This window comes from Podarcis raffonei, chromosome 12, assembly GCF_027172205.1.
Source record: "Podarcis raffonei isolate rPodRaf1 chromosome 12, rPodRaf1.pri, whole genome shotgun sequence".
NCBI lineage: Eukaryota > Metazoa > Chordata > Lepidosauria > Squamata > Lacertidae > Podarcis > Podarcis raffonei.
The window spans coordinates 13,398,850-13,419,957 of NC_070613.1; the positions used below are offsets into that span (position 1 = coordinate 13,398,850).

Below are 21,108 nucleotides of genomic sequence, written 5' to 3' on the forward strand. Positions count from 1 at the left end.
TTTTTTTATTTATGAAGCAGTGTATAAACCTCACCACATAAATAGTAAAATGGTTTGGTGTCTTAACAAGTTCACTTAAAAACACACAACAATGTTTAATATAGACTGTGCTTCAGGTTCAGTAGCCCTTAGGAAGGGCATTAGTGATGCCAAACCTTTCCGTATTCCTTCTCTGTATGAGCACGACAATACTTAAAGACTGTTGCCAATAATAACAGGTTTATATTAAAGGGATTTCCACCCCAAGTTCATATGTAGGGTAGCTGATTAAATTTAATAAATAGCGTCGATCTCATGGTACAGCCACGTGCATTCAGTCTGATGTACAATACTGAATGTTTGATACAGCTACCAGAATAAGCAAGTACATGGAATAGGGATGTGCTGCTTTTGGTTGTGCATGAATAGCACAAAAAGCCTTCAAAACACATTTATGCCATGGCTACTCTCGGCTCCACTTTCCACCCTAGGCCCAACTGCCTTGTAAGCTCATCTCTCAAAACCAACAGGTGCTTATACACTTGACTGGGTCTAACAGTTCTAACTACAAGCCAAGAGCATCGTGCACTTTTGGATAAAGGTATTTGTGTCCAAAAGCCATGCGTGAAAACCGCACCATGAGGATATCGAAATGAAATGTCATTTACGCAAAACGGCACTTGCTGTTATCATAGAATTGTAGAGTTGGAAGGGACCGTGAGGGTCCAACCCCCTGAAATGCCTGGAATTTTTTTGCCCAACATGCTGGGAAGTAGTGCAAAGCATACTTTGGAAGCAGCAGCAGAAGCATCCACCATGAGAAGTCTGAAGCACACGGCAAGACAACAAGGTGGGCCACAGAAATATTAACTGTTCCTTGCACAGAGTGGCTGATAACAGTTCTTTCGACACATTTCCTCCTCTAATTGCAGCAACAGGCAAAGGGGAAAGCAATTAAGTAATGAATCCAGCTTAAACTGTACATACACGCTACCACATCTTGTGAGCGGTTCTTCTGGGCGTTTCCTTCCCTATGTGCAATGGTAGCTGCGTTGGGCTCAGCCTGATAAGCACAAAGTGCTTCCCATTCTTTCTCCAGGCGATTCTTGTTCTTCAAGTGGTCTTCCATATAGGACTGAAATGAGAAAATATCATCAGAGGTAGTGTTATTTATACACTCAACACTCTGCTATTCTAATTAACATCTGAATGGACTAGAGAGAACTAAAACCAGGCATAGGCAAACTCTGGCCCTCCAGATGTTTGGGACTACAATTCCCATCATCCCTAGCTAACAGGACCAGTGGTCAGGGATGATGGGAATTGTAGTCTCAGACATCTGGAGGTCCGAGTTTGCCAATGCCTGACTAAAACACTTTGGCTCAAATTCAAGAACTGCTTGACTACGGCTGTCTGACCAGGGGCTTGCTTCTTATCTATCATCTATCTATCTATCTATCTATCTATCTATCTATCTATCTATCTATCATATCTATCTATCTATATCTATCTATCTATCTATCTATCTATCTATCTATATCTATCATATCTATCTATCTATCATATCTATCTATCTATCTATCTATCTATCTATCTATCTATCTATCATTTATTTATTTATTTATTTGACTTATAAACTGCCCTTCATCAACAGAACTCAGGGTGGTTCACAAGATAAAAGCAGAAATAAGCATAAACAACAAAACAGTAACCAACCACCTCCCACAAGGTTGAAGAATAGCCAAAGGCCTGGTTGAAGAGGAATGTTTTCGCCTGGTGCCTAAAATATATATAATGAAGGTGCCCTGACAAGAGCATTACACAAACAGGGAGCCACTAAAGAAAAGGCCCGTTCGCGTGTTGTCACATGAAGAAAGGCCTCAGAGCCCAGGTCGGTTTATACGGAGAGAGGCAGTCCTGAGCCGTTTAAGGCTTTATCAGTCAAACCCTTATGGAACCCGAGTTTCTCAAAACAGCATAGAAAACTAGTTTTAAAGCTGAAAGAAGTTTCAAAAGCTGCTGGATCCCTGCAAAAGCAGGTTATGATACCGCTGAGCCAAAATAGGGCAGGGCAGGGCTGTGAAATAAGAATCAAGCTAATCTGCTGTTCAGCCACGTGCTGCAATTCATGAGTTCCACCTGAGCCACAAGACCCATGTAGCTGGACTTCTGACATTAGAGTCAAAGTGAAGAAAACAGGAACAAAGTTGATTTGATTCTCTGGTTTCCCCAACGTCTGTGTACACATCCTCTTGTCTCATGCCTAGAAAGCATTGATCCATGCGGTTTTCTGCTGTCTAGGCATGAGTCAGAGGTTTTTACTTCTGTCCTGCTGCTCCCCCACCCCCAGAAAACTTGCTCTTTAGTGCTAAATCAGAGCAAATGTAAATCTGGAGAAAGTCCAATTGGCGTTTGCGCCAATTCTGTGGTAAGCAGCAAGTTCTCCCAGGGGCCAGTGGCAGGGCAAAAAGAAGTCCAGGGCCAAATTAGTCATGGTGTTAAATGTGGCGGGGTGGCGGGGGGAGGACTGATAATTAACAGCATCAGGGTAGGAGGCGATAAAACAAGGAAGTAGCACAAGAATGGCAAGACAAAGCAAAACTAACTGAAGGGAAGATCACACTGTAGGCGTCCCGTGTGAAGAACAGGCTGGTCCTAGCTTGGAGCAACACAATGCACTTTTATATAATATGCTTACTCTTCTCCTAAACCAGACAGACTCCAATTCAAATCAAATTCTTCTGTAATTTTCAATAGTCCTTTCAAAGTTTCCAGATAAGTATTACCAAGACTGTGATGCATGCATACTCTTGTTTAATTCACTTATATATTACAAAGGGTAGGGGGTAGATTCAGAGAATTCAAATTAACAAAAATAAATAATATATATTATAAAAGAAAGGTAGGAGATAGTTGTTAAATGCATATTTTTTTTAAAAATCCAGCATGACAAACTGTAGGCTTATATTGTTAATGAAAAAAGGTTTTCTGTTTTTTTGAGGTGCAAAAGATAACAGAACTTGTCACATTTCTTGTTTTGTTTACAGTAGTCATTAAGGGTCCCAAAAGTATGACATTTATTGGCCTTTTTCATGATAAATATTGTCCCGGGATATTAATTTTGTGTGTGCATCTTAAGACTTTGCACACAATTCAACAAGTCCTCATGCAATTTCTGACCACATAACGCTACATCAAACTAATTAATTCCTGGCAGTTTGGCAATAGGCGGGGGGGAACCCACTTTTTTGACTTTGAGATCATGTCATCCCACTACAAATTTATTTGTATCTTCTTCCTGCATATCCTGATTAATTACTAAAAGGAATAAAATACTTCAAACTTCAGAAGAATTTCATAAATATAAATAATTCCAGCCTAGCTGCATCTTCAGAAAGGACACTGAAGAACTGGAGCAGGCACAGAAAGGATATGCAAGACTTGATACTTATGAAGAAGAGTCATCCATTAAATCTGATAAGCAGCCAATATAACTACAGTGATACCTGGGTTCTCAAACGCCTTGGTACTCAAACAACTTGGAACCCAAACACTACAAACCCGGAAATAAGTGTTCCGGTTTGCGAACTTTTTTGGAAGCCAAACGGGCTCTGTTTTGAGTGTTACGCTCCCGATTTGAGTGACACACATCCGTTTTGAGTGTTACGCTGAGGTCTGTCTGTTTTTGCTATTTATTTTGTGTTTTTGTTTTTGTGGCTTTTTTGTTTTGTTTTTGTGACTGTGTGGAACTCTGTTCAGCTACTGCCTGATTGATTGATTGTGTGACTGCAGTACATTGTTTATGCTTTCATTTTATGGATCAATGGTCTCGTTAGATGCTAAAATTCATGTTAAATTGCTGTTCTAGGGGTTGTTTTTCAAAGTCTGGAACGGATTAATCCATTTTGCATTATTTTCTATGGGAAAGCATGACTTAGTTTTGGAACGCTTTGGTTTTGGAACAGACTTCCGGAACGGATTAAGTTTAAGAACCAAGGTACCGCTGTATTGCTACTTTATTTTATGCATAATAAGCCCATGAACACAAATCACAACAGATGCTGTGATATCCATGGGGAACCTCTCTGTAGCAATCTATTAGCCATGATAGGCAAAATAACCGGAGGTGCATATTTCCAACATACCCTGAACTTTTCACTAAGACTGTTAGTAGACCATTGGTTTGACTCAACTTAGCAATTTCTATGCTTCCATTGACATTCCACTGACTAACACATTTTTACTAAAAAGGTTCACTTATTTCACTTGAACTTATTTATTATTAAATTTCTACCCTAGTCTTCCTTCCAAAGCAGCCCAGGGCAACTTACAAATAAAAACGCCAAGATAGCAGCCTATGAAGTCGCTCCTTCTATCTCCCAGAAATGGAGGTGATAATGAATACATTAGGCTTTTTTCCTTTCCTTTCTACCAGTTTAGTAAAATTGTGATGCCATCCTTCTAATTGTACAGTGAACAGTATCAATGCTGATCTTCCTTACAAATCAAAACATGCATTTGTTTGTGTGAAAATGCCGCCTGAAGTATAGTCTAATTTTCTGCAAAACATTCATGCACATTTGCAAGCTGGTTTATGGAAATCGTATCTGCCAAGGGCAGTCAAGCTAAAAATAGAGGCATTTGCAGAAGTGGGAAAACTGTGAGAGGAGTACACATTTATTGCCACTGAGATATTTTGGATTATAAGATTTGTTTTGATGGAGGCAGTGAGAAAATGCTGGTACTTGAAAACCACAGTGTCACCTATGTCTTTGGTCTTTCCAATGTTCTGTGGTACTGTATTATTTTGATGTGAAAGGATTATCCCATTAGATTAAAAGGCATTTGGCACACATAAAAGAGACACCTCATAAAATAGTTTTCCAAAGATTATACAACAATCCTTTCAGGGATTGGGGGCGGGGGGGGGGGAGCTGTATCTTCAAAGCTCAAACTTCATCTGATTTTCAGTGGCCCAGTAAGCCTTCATAACTACAGAACCCTGCATAACTACAAATGGAGCTTTGTGAAAACACCTGGATCTCCCTTTGAAACCAGCTTAGTACTGCAATGGTAGCCAAAGTTCCACCTGCTGAAAATTCTCCTCCCTGTGCAACTACTGCAGAAACAAAGCAGCCCTTGAGTATGGCAACTCTGTGGATCATTTTGTGCATGCAAAACAGCTACTTTGGGACACAGAAAGCTGCCTTCTACCGAGTCAGATCATTGGTCCATCTAAGACAGTAGAATTTGCACTCTGCAGGGTTTCACATGAGGGCCTTGCTCAACCCAACCAGGCAATATGTGGGATTTAACTTGTTATGCACAGCAGTTATGGAATACTCTCCATGAAAATGTGATGAAATCCCATTGTATAAACTTTATCCATTTTTTTTACCTGAAATCATTTTAAGAAGACATGATGACACCTCTGCGAGAACCTGGCTGTGTCCTTAGCAAGATGAATACAGGCAACCATCTTACCACAACTACATGGTTGCTTGGCCAGCTGTTTCAACTACACTGTATTTTTCTTCCTGGCCTAAATTCTCCTATGTGCTAAGTTGTGGGGTCCTGATCCAAGTGGTAAGGTTTACTCACATTTTTCATGTGATAAGCCTGTCTGGCTAAATTGCTACAGTCTAGACCTGCTAACAACTTCAGCGTTTCCCCATCTCCAACAACTCACGTTTTTCAAGGAGTTGATTTTTTAGAATGGAGAAAATCATACCTGCTTTCCCCTAAATTCTGGTTATGAGTAACACTGGAAATAGGCATACAGAAGTGATTTAAGATTAACCAGTCTTCATCAGAATTTTGCTTTGTTTATACAGTGTGCTGGGGGGGGGGAATGTGCATAGCTGTTATGCTCCTAAAAAGGCAAACAATAACAAGGCACCATGCTGAACATAAACTGAAGACTAAAATAAAGTTGAAGGCAACATAAAAACATTCGTCAAGCGCCATTAAAAAATAGTAATCGAGATGACATGTAACTTTCCCATCTAAATCACACATTTTAATTTATGCTTCTCTAAGCATAGGTAACCCCTAAACTAGATTCGGTAGACAAAAACTTGTCTTCTGGGAAACCTTGGCATTGGTAAACTTAGCAGACCTATATCAACTGAAACCTACCCAGCAAAGCATGATGCCACAATCCATGTTTCCAGGTTCATTTGTACTGATATCAATACAAAAGCTTTTCCACAGAGCACCTTGCAAAATGGTGGCTACCATTATAAAAGCTTCCCTATTTTAATAAGCAAGGTAATAATCCCCCAAGATACCTGCTTTTAGGGTATCCCTCAGTGAGAAACTGCAACTTCTGTAGCCCCTGCTATTCTGCAAAGCTCTTGAAACAAATCCAACTTCAATTCCCATTATGGCATTTGGAAGAAATTTGTCTCAATTTACTTGCATATTGTTGAAATCGGGGCATAGCAAAGCTGCTAAGGCACCCCTTGCCCTTATATGAAGATCCTAAAAATATTTCCAAACAGAAGTGTCAGGCCAGCAGATTTAGCAAGTCTGGCATCTTCAGACCACACAGGGACTATGTCAGTCCCTATTTTTCATTTCCAAATGGTTGTAAGGAGGACCAGAACAGGAGGCATAACTGCTGTGCAAAACCAGCTAGTGCACTGCCAAACCCCCACACTCACGAGAAATTTCTTGTTTGGTGTACTTCTTACTATATTCCCAATACAGACACTTCCATCGCTGGGGAAGCTCTTGTCTCAGCCAAAGAAAGCAGCTTCCTCCTGTTAAGAGGGGAGCTGTCCTTGGTACCAAAATACGTACTTTAAATGTGAATAGTACACCCATTCAAGGAAGAGATGTGCTATTGTTAGGTCAACTGAAGCTTAAAGCCCTGCTAATAGGAACGGAAACATACCGGTAATTAATGTTAAAGATTTGTATAACGTGGGCTTGATCTGTATTTGAGGCCTGCAATATTGGAGGCAGTATGTCACTAAATACCAGCAGTATGGGGTCATGAGCAGGAAGCTGCTTTTGTTTATGATTTTGGCTTACCACTGTGAGAGCAGAATGCTAGACTACATAGGCCACTGGTTGGCTCCACCAGGGCTTGTCTAACGTTCTTATAAAACTTGTTCCTAGAATCTTACCTAGGTGCCAGATTTTGCTCAAACACCAGTTTCCACCACTTCACATTAAGTTGGCGGATGTAGAACTGTTCACCCTTCAATACTGTCATATTTAAGGTTAAGAGGTTGGAGAAATGATGAGCTGCTAGGCTCAGTGGCAGAGAATATGCTTTGCACAGAACACGTTCCGGGTGTTAGTATTTCATGCAGTCCGATGCTGCAGGTGAGATTGTTATAAATCACATGCCTGTCTGGGACGTGTCTGAGAAGACTATGGGAATGGAAGACAGCCTTATCTCTCTTCTACTGTATGTACTTTGTAATGTACTTTCACTTTGGTTGTTCTCTGAGAGCTGGCGAGAACAGATGCCATTATGCCTTTGTCTGTACATAGTGTGGAAATAAATAGTAGTTTCGCTCAACAATGCCTCAAGCTTCTTGCTGTGTTAAGCCAAAAGATTAGTGTGCATATACCAAGCTTTTAGTGTGAAAGATTCCATACCAAGTATGGAAGTGAGAGATTCCATACCAAAGATTCCATACCAAGTATGGAAGTGAGAGATTCCATACCAAGTATGGAAGTGAGAGCTGGACCATAAAGAAGGCTGATCGCCGAAGAATTGATGCTTTTGAATTAAGGTGCTGGAGGAGACTCTTGAGAGTCCCATGGACTGCAAGAAGATCAAACCTATCCATTCTGAAGGAAATCAGCCCTGAGTGCTCACTGGAAGGACAGATCGTGAAGCTGAGGCTCCAATACTTTGGCCACCTCATGAGAAGAGAAGACTCCCTGGAAAAGACCCTGATGCTGGGAAAAATGGAGGGCACAAGGAGAAGGGGACGACAGAGGACGAGATGGTTGGACAGTATTCTCGAAGCTACAAACATGAGCCTGACCAAACTGCGGGAGGCAGTGGAAGACAGGAGTGCCTGGCGTGCTCTGGTCCATGGGGTCACAAAGAGTCGGACATGACTAAATGACTAAACAACAGCAACCAAGCTGATATATGTCGCTGGGCGCCCTGGAGAAGAAGGGAGATGCCTTTTCCAGTGCTGCGCACATCGGAGGACGCTCGGAGTTCCAGGGGTTTGCAGGCTACCCCAGTGTGTTTTCCAACACTGGGTTTAATCCCTAGCATCTCCAGGTAAAACCCTGGACAGTTGCTACCAGTTGTAGTAAGGGAATTTCCTATGTTGCCCATGCTGTTTGACCCCTTCAGCAGAGCTGCAATGCACTTTACACGAGACTGTACTTGAAAACTGTATAGCACCACAACTTTTACAGGTATGTCGGTAACACCAATTCTCTTCTGCTTGCATTAGCTGGCTTTGAGGAGCTACCCAAGATGCTGGCATTTAACTTGTAAATCTTAACCTCAGTGTACTTGAAAGGAACATAGTCTTTCCTACGAACACTGGAAGACAGAGCTTTTCCAGTTGTACTCTTGTACAGTGTCTTGCTGCAGTTAAATTTACCTGACATTTTATTTATGCTGTTTTTATGCTACCCTTCTCCCAAGGAAGCCAAGGTTCCCCCCAGTCTGTTTTATCCTCACATGAACTCTGTAGCAAAGCTAAGAGATGGTGACTGGTCACTGAGCTTCATAGCCAAGTGTGGATTTAAATCCAGGTATCCCTGGATCCTGGCCAATATGCTAATTACTACATCACACCTTCTGCTATGTAGCTTCAGGAACATGCTCACAGTTTGGAGTATATATGCTTATACTAGAGCTGGACTGTCACAGTGTCATAAGGCTCATTCATGTAAATATTATGGGTTTTGCTGGTATATGGAGCTACCTAGTGGGTTTTTCTTTTTTTAGTTACTGCATACTTCTGCTGATTAATGGAATGTGGTAGCTTCCTGGGCTTTTTAAGATAATTAATTGTACACTATTGTTTAGTCCTGGACAGACTGTTGGAGCAGACGTCTGAAAGAATAACTAAATGCATACCCCCACCCCTTGGCCTAGCATGAATTACATAAATTTTATATGAACTCTACAATCAATAAAGTAAGACATGAATATAAAACTCTCACCAAGTCCGTACCAAAACCACATCCACATCTTGTGCACATCCTCTTAAGTCATGGAATACCATTTCCCCCCAATTTGCTTAGAACTCTCTTGATTTATAATTCAGACAGCCAGATCACCCCCAAATGGAAAATTACAATTAAGGTAAGGATGCACTAGAAATCTTAAGTCTTGATTTATAGGCAAACATTGTTGTAGCAATCTTGTATGAAACTAGGTAACACTTAGGTTAATGCAGCACATCTTGTGTGCTTATGGTGTGTGTGTGTGTGTGTGTGTGTGTGTGTGTGTGTGTGTAGCATAAAATACAGATATTAGCATCATACATACATGAATTCATTAATATATTTTTTTTGCCAATTGAAAGGAGGTTTTGAGAGAGTACTGGTCCAATGGCGAAACCACGACCTTTTAATTCTTAATGGTGGTTTGTGCTTTTAAAGAACTGGTACATCTGAAGACATCTCAAGTGAGCCAAACCTTATTCAGAGATTGGTCAGCACAGCTAACCATGGCTCAGGGCAAGTTTTTCTAAACCTTATGCGATAGCTGTAATTACACACCCAGCTAGTCAGAACAGGCCACCCACGTAAGTTGCAAGTAGACAACCCTGTTAACTGGATCCACCCTGGAAAAGATCCAACTTCACTATACAGGAGCCTCCGTGATCTACTTCATAATGTTGCTCTCTAAAGAGTCCATCTCTGAAGCTCCTCTTTAGCAGCAACCAGGATAGGAGGATGGAGTGGGGAAGACATGGAGGCTCATTTGCGTGGCTTATATGCACTCCTGGAAAGAAGGAATCCTATCATGGGATCATTTCACACGTTCCACTAGACCATTCTCGTTGTTCTTTTAAAAGCACTAGGGATTAATGTGAATGATCAGTGTCTGCTCCATGGGGCAAAACAAGCCAGAGTCTGGTTGGACCTGTCATCTGGACCTCGGCTCATGGTTTTGGGTTGAGGAAAACAAAGCATGTTTGGTAAGCCAAGAACAAACTTTGGTTACGACTTGAGGTTTTTGTTTGGAGACAAAGCACAAGTCCAGGTTCGTACATCATAACCCCTTCCTTGTTTTGTCTACAGTTTGGCAAGGCTGTGTTGCTCAGCATGCTGCTGGTTCACATCAAGCTATCATTTGTTTTAAACCATGGCTTGATGTGACATGCAGAACAGCCCTGGTTTTGTTTAAAGCTGCAAAGGAGAGACCTTTGCCGCATTAAGTGATGTACTGCAGCTGTAAACAAAGCTAGAGGCTTCTTCTTCGGAAAGAACATTTTCTCTTGCAAGCCCCTCAATTTCCATCTGCCTGTAGTACTGACTGGAAGAAGTAACTGCTTTTTTCTCCAGCAAACCAAACCAAAGAGTCAAAGGAGAAACCAAAACCACATTTTATCACATCAGAAATACGAAGCACTGAAAAAACCTGTGGGGAACAAGACACATTAGAAATGAATACTTTTAGCTGCCATGTACCCACTTGAATAACTGCAAGAGAGCAATCTCCATTGAAGCAGGTTACCACCTTAAATTGTTCCATTTTATTAGTATCACAACTAGTGGGCCTAGTCAACAAATTACATGCTGGAATTGCAAATATGAATGGCTTTTATATGTGGCTTCCACTGAAAACAGGCTTCTAAGAAGTGAGCCAGATTGCTCAATGCACTTGTCAGTTGCTGAACTTTCTATCCCTCCCCTTCCACTCATGATGCAAGAAAAGATCTACTGCCTCCAATTCTGAGATAGGGGGACTTAGGTACTGATGTTGCTGAGATCACATGAAGCTGTAATAGGTCATACAGAGCTTGTAGCAATTGCTAAGACAAATGTACTTATTACACGATAGACTCCTTAGGAAATGCAAAACTCAACTCCCCATTGCTGCTATGCAATACTTCTGCTTTCTAACCAATTAAGATGGGAGGGGGCAGCAATTTTTATTGGGCTTGATGTGTCTCAGAGCAGGAGTTGGGTTGAAAAAAACCACTATTAAACAGAATTAAAACTGAGACCCATTAGCTCATCTCCTGCATCTCACGGATGAACTCATCCCCCAGAGGCAAATTCAGTAAATTAACACTTTTGTCATAAAGTGTCAGTTGCCTTTCACCATATAATGTATGTATTTCATGCAAACAGAATAAAACCCTCCCTCTTTCTGCAATTCATGCCTTTCCTATGAGATTTCCTGACCCCTCTACAGAATACATTAAAAGCACTAAAAACTGTTTCCAGCGAGGTCACAGAGGAAAATGTTTTGTACGACAGCACATTGTTTTAATTATCTGCTCTCTGAAAAGCGCCAGATACTGATGGCTGGTTTCCTCCTCCCTATCTGGAAAAATAATGCCTGTACGATATAATCCAATGTGTTTATATCTTCTTCCTTTTGATAGTGCACTGCATTACTGTATGGGGTCATAGAGGTCCCTCTGGTGGGGTCCTTCTGGGGTAGTTTGTCCACCTTTGGTCCCCGACTCTGCACTCAGCTCTCACCTGTGGCTTTCAGAATGTGACAGTGGCAGCACCCTGGAAATGGCTTCACCTGGCTGGCTAAACCAGGTGAGGGTAGCCAATGGGTCTCAAACACTTAGTGAATTACGGACTTCCTCTGCATGAGAAGACAGGCTCTGGTGGATTGAGCAGACAGGACCAATAATGGGTCCAATAGTCAAGGTGGTTTCTGCCTGTGTTGTCGAGGGAAGTGAGGGGCAGGCGGGGCTTGTCAACCTGGGAAGGGAGCCCATCTAGGAGAAGGAAAACTCTGATCTAAAACCTCTGCTGCTTTGTGGGATATCTTTGGGAGAAGAAAAGGCTACTGAGTAAACACTGCACGAGTCTGGAGTGGAGATGGTTGGATGCTGTCTTGTAAGTCTCCTTCTGGCAACTCCTGCAACCAAGCTGGTGCCAAACGTATTGTTCTGCTTTCCTTTGGACCACATCAGCAAGGCTGAGAGGAGGGTCTTGTTGTACAGGACCTCCATGCACACTGCCCGGGCTTGCACTCCAAGGAGGTCACTTTGGTGCTGCTAACACACTCTGTTGTCTCTAATAATAATAATAATAATAATAATAATAATAATTTATTATTTATACCCCGCCCATCTGGCTGGGCTTCCCCAGCCATTCTGGGCGGCTTCCAACAAAATATTAAAATACTGTAATACATCAAACATTAAAAGCTTCCCTAAACTGGGCTGCCTTCAGATGTCTTCTAAAAGTCTGATAGTTGTTGTTCTCTTTGACATCTGGTGGGAGGGCGTTCCCCAGGGAGGGTGCCACTACCGAAAAGGCCCTCTGCCTGGTTCCCTGTAACTTGAGATACTCAGAGGTCAACAACAGCATCTGACCACTTTTAAGATTCAGTCTCAAAATTTTTTGGACCAGTTGATACAATACCACAGTGGGGTATGCTAGTCGATATACCAGAGTACCACAAAAAACATATTGGGACACTGGCAGCAACAGTGAAAAGCTCTCTTCAAAGTCTGTTAAGCCTTATTACAACACTACTTGATGAAGGATTATTATTTTTTAACCACAGCACGCACAAAAAGAGCTCCTTCTCCTTAACTATTAGACACTTTCAAATAAGGAGTACAATTTGGAAAGCATATTAATTATCCAAAATTAAATGAGGACACATTACATATTAATTGAATCAGAATTATATAAAGCACTATATTGCTGTGTAACCTTTTCTTTTTAAAAAAAGAGTCCTTGGCTCCTCCTAGGAATCACATTTTTTTTTTGTACCTGAAGACAATTCTATGCTACGTTCCAGACTAAATGACACAATGAAATGTTTACACTAAATGGCAACCTATGTTCTATTTACTTAAATTAATATACTTGTTATGCAGTGGCCGTTGCTGGCTCTGCTTTTCGTAATGCTCCAATAATAGAGTTTTGCAACATGTAAAAGGATTATTTCAATCCAATCAGCAGGTGCTGGGATCAGTGTGTGTCAGACAAACACTTGCTAATCTCCTTTCTTACACTTTGCAGCTGCCAAAGGTGCTCAAGTGAAATCCAAACGAAATTACTGGATACAACCTGGTAGGGACTGAGATGCAGGGCTTTGTTTCACCCACTTCCCTTTGGAACACCTGAAAATTACATTTCATTCTAACCATTGTTAACAGTTCAAAGAGAACGGCATCAGGTATACATATTTTTAAAGGGGGCGTAAGAGAGAGCAGCAGCAAAACTACATACTTAAAAATGAAATAGTGTAAAAGCTCTTTCTTACACTATGTAGATACTGTTAAGTAGGTAAGCAATTTATAATCCTGATTTAGAGATTAATAGCTATTATTGGTGAGCACGGTACACCGAGAACATGTCTGAAATGTGCACAAAAGGGCTCCTAATTTATTATTCCTGATGTCTCTTAGACCTTAAAAATAATCCAAGTTATGCAATGAAGTTTTATCCCTGCAATTACTTTGTCTGAAATAAACCTTCAACAAAAGAGAGGGGACATTTGTCAAAGGGGGATAATACCTAACTCTTTTCACTTTTGCACAGCCTTTCATCTGACAATGAAAACCACGCATACAGACACAGAAATCACCTCTCAGAACAAAAAGAGAGGTTATTTTCCCTTGCTTGTGGATCAAAGGAACCAATAAAAAAAACCAAAAAATAAAATAAAATAAAAGCAAAATTTACATCATCCTTGAGTAATCACTGGTACTGGAATCTCATTATGACAAGATTGCTGCTGAAGAAGAATGGAGTAATTTCATTTAAACAATCCTCATGCTCCATTTACACAGGGACATCGTAGTTAAGGATTAGAGCCCAATCAGCGTAGATTGATTTAAATCAAGTTGCCCATTTTGAAATCCATATATTTCTTGGACAAGCATGCGTATTAACTGGTTGCTATAACAATTCAGATATCCCGGCATGCAATGAAAGATGATTGTTTACTACGACCACTTTTGCACCACAAATTCATATCAGCTTAGGACAGAGGTTTTCAACCTTTTGAGTCCACGGCTCCCTTAACCAACTACAGTGGTACCTCGGGTTAAGAACTTAATTCGTTCTGGAGGTTCCTTCTTAACCTGAAACTGTTCTTAACCCGAGGTACCACTTTAGCTAATGGGGCCTCCTGCTGCCGCCGCAACGCCGCTGCCATGCGATTTCTGTTCTCATCCTGAAGCAAAGTTCTTAACCCGAGGTACTATTTCTGGGTTAGTAGAGTCTGTAACCTGAAGCGTCTGTAACATGAAGCGTCTGTAACCCGAGGTACCACTGTACATTCTTTCTGCAGCATCCTTGTAGGGCTCAGGAGCCCAGTTATGTCACCCCTTGCCAGCAGAGCTAGCAGCCTCTCACCCTTTCTCAAAGACCCTCCCTTGTGGAGTGTTCCCTCAGCCTCCTCTCCTCTTTCCTTGGGAGTCGTCTGGGGAACTGCTGCTGTCGTCCCTGGTCTCTGAGCTGCCCCCCACCCCACCCCAAAGAGAGGCTCCTTCCAGAAGCACCATTCGCCTGCAGAACCTATAGCCAGGGTTGCTGCAATAAACAGCTGTGCAATCCTTGGGGAGACAGAGATGTGAGAAGGCATCAGAGGAGGGAGGGAGAGGGGCAGAGTCTAGTCTTGCCCATGGCACCCTTGACCATCATTCAAGGCACCCCAGGGTGCCACGGCACACTGGTGGAAATCCACGGGCTTAGGAAATAAGAGACAGAGTTTGTTTTGGCTCTCTCTGTATACAGGCAAGAATGCAAAGCATGACAACTTACTTGGAGGGCAAGACAGAAATTGTAGACATGTCGATTCAGAAATGAGTCCTACTGAACAAATCAGGATTTACCTCTGAACAAACATGCATACAATTATGCTGCAAGTGTTTGGTATCCAGGTAAAATATAATTCCTCCATAGGAATAGAAGTGAAACTGCATACATATGTAAAATGTATTAATAGTAAAGGTAAAGGGACCCCTGACCATTAGGTCCAGTCGTGACCGACTCTGGGGTTGTGGCGCTCATCTCGCTTTATTGGCCCAGCTTCTGGGTGATGTGGCCAGCATGACTAAGCCGCTTCTGGCGAACCAGAGCAGCGCACAGAAACGCCGTTTACCTTCCTGCCGGAGCGGTACCTATTTATCTACTTGCACTTTGACGTGCTTTTGAACTGCTAGGTTGGCAGGAGCTGGGACCGAGCAATGAGAGCTCACCCCATACCATTAATTGCAATAAAAACAGCATGGCACCAGCCCTTTCAATAAAACCAGTTAAGTTTCCAAAAGCCTGTTGGAACAAAAAGGTCTTCACCTGCCAGCAGAAGGACAAGGAAGGAGCCTAACTTCTCTAGGCTGGGAGTTTCAAAGTCGGGGGCAGCCACTGAAAAGGCCCTCTCCTGCATCTCCACCAAGTATGCCTGTGAAGGTGGTGGGACTGACAGAAGGGATCTTCCCAAAGATCTCAAAACCCAGAGAGGTTTGTATGAGGAAGCCTGGACCTAAGCTGTGTGGGGCTTTATAGGTCATAGCCAGCACTTGGAATTGTGCCCAGACTGGTAGTATGTGCAGCTGTCGTAGCAAAGGAGTCATATGCTCCCTATAGCAATCTCAATTCACACATTACCTTGTCCTCTTCTACCTCCTCAGCTGCTCAAGCACCATGTGTATTATGGGATGAGCTAAGTGGGGCCATTTATTTATTTACTTCCGCAAAATGCAGAGACAACATTTTCCAGCTTCCAGGGTTGGTCAACACTTACAATCAATGCACCAATCTATAACAACAAACAAAAGAAGCACTGAACAAATAAAACAGAAGCCCCAATTTGATGCCAGATGGGGGAGGAAGTGTAAAATAAATGTCAAGCGCGAAATAAAACAAAGAAAAACAGCAGGCATGATGGAGCACCCCCTTGCCCCAGTCACTTCACAGAAAGGCTTTGGCAAATGAATGTCTGAAAACGAAGAATGAGGTTTAGGACAGTAATTTTAATACCGGAAAGAGGTGTTCCTTGAGGCCACTAGACTCTGCACTGAGATTTCTGAGTTAGCTTGGCACACAATGTATTGGATAAGCCTAAACTAAATGTTGCAGGGACATGTGACAATTGCAGCAAAGCAATGATGTGTTTCATTCCCACTACAACAGCATCCTCCTCTTCTTCTGCAAGCATTCTGCACTCCACAACCCAAAGGCTCCCCCTTCAAGGCAGCACCCAAAGAAAAACCTCCAACATGTGGATTAATGCATATTAATTATTATTATTATTATTATTATTATTATTATTATTATTATTATTATTTTAAATGTGCTTGGAAATGGACTGGAAGCAAGTGGAGATATTCAAGCAATTGTGAGATGTGTCCCCAACAGTCCCTGTTACTGCTTTTTGAACCTGACCACAGTTTCCAAGCAGCAGTATATGTAAAAGCCCATCCTGGAGGTTGGTAGAAAACAGGTAAGCATAGAAAATCTTTCTCTGATCAGAAAGGATTGCAACTGGCACACAAGCCTTAGTTTAATCATCCAGATAAACTCTGTGTGTACACAGACCTGCATGCATAATGTATGCACGATAAACAAAGATGAAGCCACAAATCTAACTCTTAACTTATATTAGGGGAAACAAAAGGCCCCAGGTCCAATCCCTGGGAGTTGGGGCTGGGAAAGACTCCTGCCTGAAGCCCTGGAGAACCACAGCCAATCACCATAGACAATGCTAAGCTAGCTGGACCAATGGTCTGACTTTGTATAAGACAGCTCTTTGTGCTCTTATGATTTGTCCTAAGTCATTCAGCAAACTTCATGACTGTGCAGGTGTTTGAATTTGGGCCTCATGTCTAAGCTCAAGCACACGTTGCTAAAATAAAACAGGTCACACATCCCAGTTACCACCATGCTACTTTCTAACAATAACACACGCACACACACTCACAGGGCCTACAGATATTAGTACTCTTCCCCATCCCATAACAAAATCCAACATTCTCCAGCAGGCAAGCAGAGGCTGCTTTCGGTCAAGGACACTGAAAGAGACTTGCGTAAATGCTGTGCTTCTACTGACAGACTATTCTTGATCCAGTAGAAGTCCCCATCAGCCAATGGGGAGGGAGGCTGTTTTCTTAAGTCCACCCTTTACCCTCTTGCCCAACCTCTAATGCTATTATGATGGGTTCCCAACCCTCTGGAACAGATTTGGGAAGGTGATGGGAGCTGTAGGGAAGAAAATGAATATGTAATAATTGCCTCTTTTATGAATTCCTCTGACAGAAGTATCAGAGCCTTCTGTCAGCAGAGGAAAGCCACTGAATACAGAGATGGGAGGAATTCATTTGGTCTGCAATTTTGTGCGCCTATCCAATTCACACTTTCAGAACTAATATGCAAACTAACCTTCAAAATTCACACTTTTCTGGATTTTATGATGCAATTCTCCAACAGAAAAAGAAATGTACCGATATAAGTATATTATTCGGGGAAAGTGGACATAAATGTGTATGTTAATGAAAATAATGTACAAAATGCATTATATTATGGAACAGTGTGTGCAAAAAAAGGGTATATTAGGAGAAATGCACACAAAAATGTATATAAATTTTCATCCTAACTTTTTCTTAAGGTTTGCAAACAAATGTGGAAATGGGATGAACTGAATGTAAAACTGAGTAACTGACAGAAACCAAAACTGACAGATTTGCCAGTCTCCAGATATAATCCGCAGTCTTTTGAGCCCTTAAAACTGAGATGAGGTGACACAACTCAATGAGACAATATTTCTCAGCTCTGTTCATGCTCAAAAGGAAGCAGCACCCAAGCCTAAATCTGTTCAATGACTAATGGAAACTGAAAGCGATATTTAATAAAAATGTTTATGGGTGTTTCAGAAAATATGGGAATATGTATCAAATGCTTACTGCTTTAGCAATTGGATGCTACATGGATTAAAATCTTCCTACTGATGCCAATGCAGTAAACACAGCGCAGCCTTTCTCCACAGGAATATATATGTCTTTCTCAACATGAATAGAAAATTCTGGGCATATTTTGATCAGTTATATTTTATTTGAGCCACCTGGAACAGTTAGAGAACAGGTACAATATTTAGCGGATCCACTTTTTAGAACATGGGTCGGCCAACTAAGGCCCGTGGGCTGGATCAGGCCCAATTGCCTTCTGGATCCGGCCTGCAGATGGTCCGGGAACCGCCACATGGATTGCCAGCATGTGTGTTCTTTCCCTCTCCCTCCCACGGCATCGCCTCCTCCCCCCTCCCTCCTCCCGGCTTCTCCCTGCCCTGCTTGAGCGGCCGCCATTTTAAGCAGCCCCTCTCTGGAGCCCGTTCACGCGCAGCTCATCGTCCCACCGCCGCCAGCCCCTGCCGCTCGCAAGATACAGGTGAGCAGCCACTGGGGCTCGTGGGGCTCTTGCATCATTCCCCCCCCCCAAATATAGTCTGCCCCCCCACGGTCTGGGGGACAGTGGACCAGCCCCCTGCTGAAAAAGCTTGCTGATCCCTGTTTTAGAAGGTGGTACACAGTAGTCAAAATTGTGTGATCTTACGATCAGAGCAGACCCACTGAAATTAATGGACCTAAATTAGTCATGTCTATTATTTTCAATGGGTCTAATTCGAGAAGCGCTAACACAAGAGATTGCTTTCAACCTCAAGTAGAACACATTTATTATTTATATGAATACATGCCAATAGGCTAGATTGAAGCATGTGGTGTCCATAAATAACCCTTCCAAGTGGGAGGAGCCTCACACAGGAAGTGCAAGGGCTCAGTGACATGCGCTCAACTCACCAAAGCGGCTCTGCACACTTTAGGCTGAAATCTTATTGGAAGTAAATTCCATTCACTTTAAACTAGAGTGTAAATATTTGCACTGAAGATAACGAGTTCTCCACAGTTAGAAGGGCAGGCGCATTCCCCTTTACCACCTTGCTGGTTTCGTGTCACATATTATCCAACCTAGCCCAACAGCAATATGAAAACCCAGCACAACATCCCATTGAAATTCCTGGCTGGTAACCACACTTATTTATATATAAATTACGCAAATTAAAATTCTCATTGCAATTAGAGGCCTCACTTGCCAAGTATAATGCTAATTATTCAGACATTTTAACATGGCGGTGGTTGGTGACAATATTGCATTTCATCTCTGCTTTTAGACCCTACAAACATTGAACAAAATCGCTGTCAGTATGTTAAAACCCCTAATATAAAATAGATCTTTAAATGTTGGTTGTTACACCCTTTATCCCAGCCATCTTTGCTCTGATACTGCGTTGTTCCCCTACTCCATATACCTGTGTGTGTGTTTATATACATTTCAGATACACGATATATGAGCAAGGAGCTCTGTAGTAGTGCCCAGATGAACAGCTTCAGCCACCATAAAATATTCATTCATTTGAAAAATATTTGCAATCTGTCCAACTTAAGAAAATCCTTGTTAACCCAAGAGAGGGTTAATTTCATTGCAAACAATGTTCTCGAAAACTCTTACGGGCAAAATGCTTTAGTGAAAAGGTTTTTTTTTATTAAAAAAAATATATAAGTTAGATTTAACAATTCCAACATTAGGCATTAATCCTCTTTCATTCGAAACTATGCTGATAATAATTTTTGCTTGTCATTCAAATGGTAAGTAATAATTATAGATTTGGGGCTTCCATCCCTGCTTCATTAATAGTAAATTGCATGGAAGTCTGAAATGAAGTCAGATATGATACATCTCAAAATGCAATTTCCATAGCTTTCCTTAGTTATGTATAATTAATTACAGAGTTAATAAGGAGAATACGGCAAAGAAAGGGAGTTTATTCAACCAGGCTGCCTTCCATTATCAGATTCCTTTTGTGCAGTTTTCTTTCTTTCAGCAAATTTGGGTGACAATAAACCAGAACTGAATACATACATTACTAGCTGGAGCACTCAATGGTTTTAAAAAATTGTAACCTAATACAACAATGTGTGTGTGATTTTTTTTTTAAGGGAGGATACTTTATATTGTTCAGTAGCTCCATTGATTTATTTCAATGCATTTAAATGTGTATTTTCAATTTAGAAGTTTATTAAATGCAGTGGGGGTTTTTTACGTTACACTGTATGGAAACAAAGCAAAGGTTGTATATTTGTCCTTCAAAAGGAAAAGTCCAATACTACCTCAATCTGGCATCCTTTTCTTATGTCCCAAAATGAATAGAAAAGCCTTAGGTAGTTATGGGACAGAGTTGCAGAACCAGGCATTGTTGGACTCCAACTCCCATCAGCCCCAACCAACATGGCCAGTGGCCATGGATGATGGGATTTGTAGTCCAGCAACATTTGGAAGGCCACAGGCTTCTCCCCCCTGGTATAGGAAACGACAGGTGTAGAAACGTGAATATAGGCAGGCCACATGTGGGGAGCACTTTCCCACTCCCAGTCAAAGCAGTCTACTGCCTGAGGAATAAAAAGGCAAGCCATTTTTCAAGAGCTGCACCTATTCCCTTTGCCCTTCCAATAGCAGTCTGTGGATTTATGTAACTTGGACCATGTCCCGTTGGCTCTAACTTTCTGTTCCTCTACTCTTACTGCCCTTCTAGCACATATATTCCACACAGAATTCTGTACAGGTATCAAACTACTGTGGCTTTTGGATATTCTTCCTTATTGGTCCAGCATGGTAACCTGTGATTTTTTGGTCAATAAATGCAAAATGGCTACCCCCTGCGGTTTGGAAGCTTGTAGAAACATGGGTGCAAATTAGCAATTGTTAAAGTTACAGGAAAACTAATGCAGGAAAAATTGGATTCTGCCTCAGTGCAAATACAAAAGACCACCTGCACACCCTATGTCCCAGGTCCACCATCCATGTCAGACTAGAAGCCTTTAGCTTATGGGGTGCCACAGGGATCGCCTCTGGTCTCCCTATAAGCACTAGATGATGTTATCAAAAGATCCAGGCTAGAGCATCACCATTCTAACACTCATTTTTCAC

At 41.7% G+C, this 21,108-nt stretch overlaps 1 protein-coding gene across 3 annotated transcripts in view; it reads right to left on the reverse strand.

The window, feature by feature from the left end:
- The window catches only part of PTPRN2 (protein tyrosine phosphatase receptor type N2), a 608,972-nt gene that overhangs the window by 51,552 nt on the left and 536,312 nt on the right, over positions 1-21,108 (reverse strand). For all 3 annotated transcript variants that reach the window (XM_053409492.1, XM_053409491.1, XM_053409490.1), the window contains one exon: positions 967-1,114. In XM_053409492.1, the coding sequence (XP_053265467.1) occupies positions 967-1,114 (148 nt within the window). The remainder of the gene's footprint in view (positions 1-966; positions 1,115-21,108) is intronic.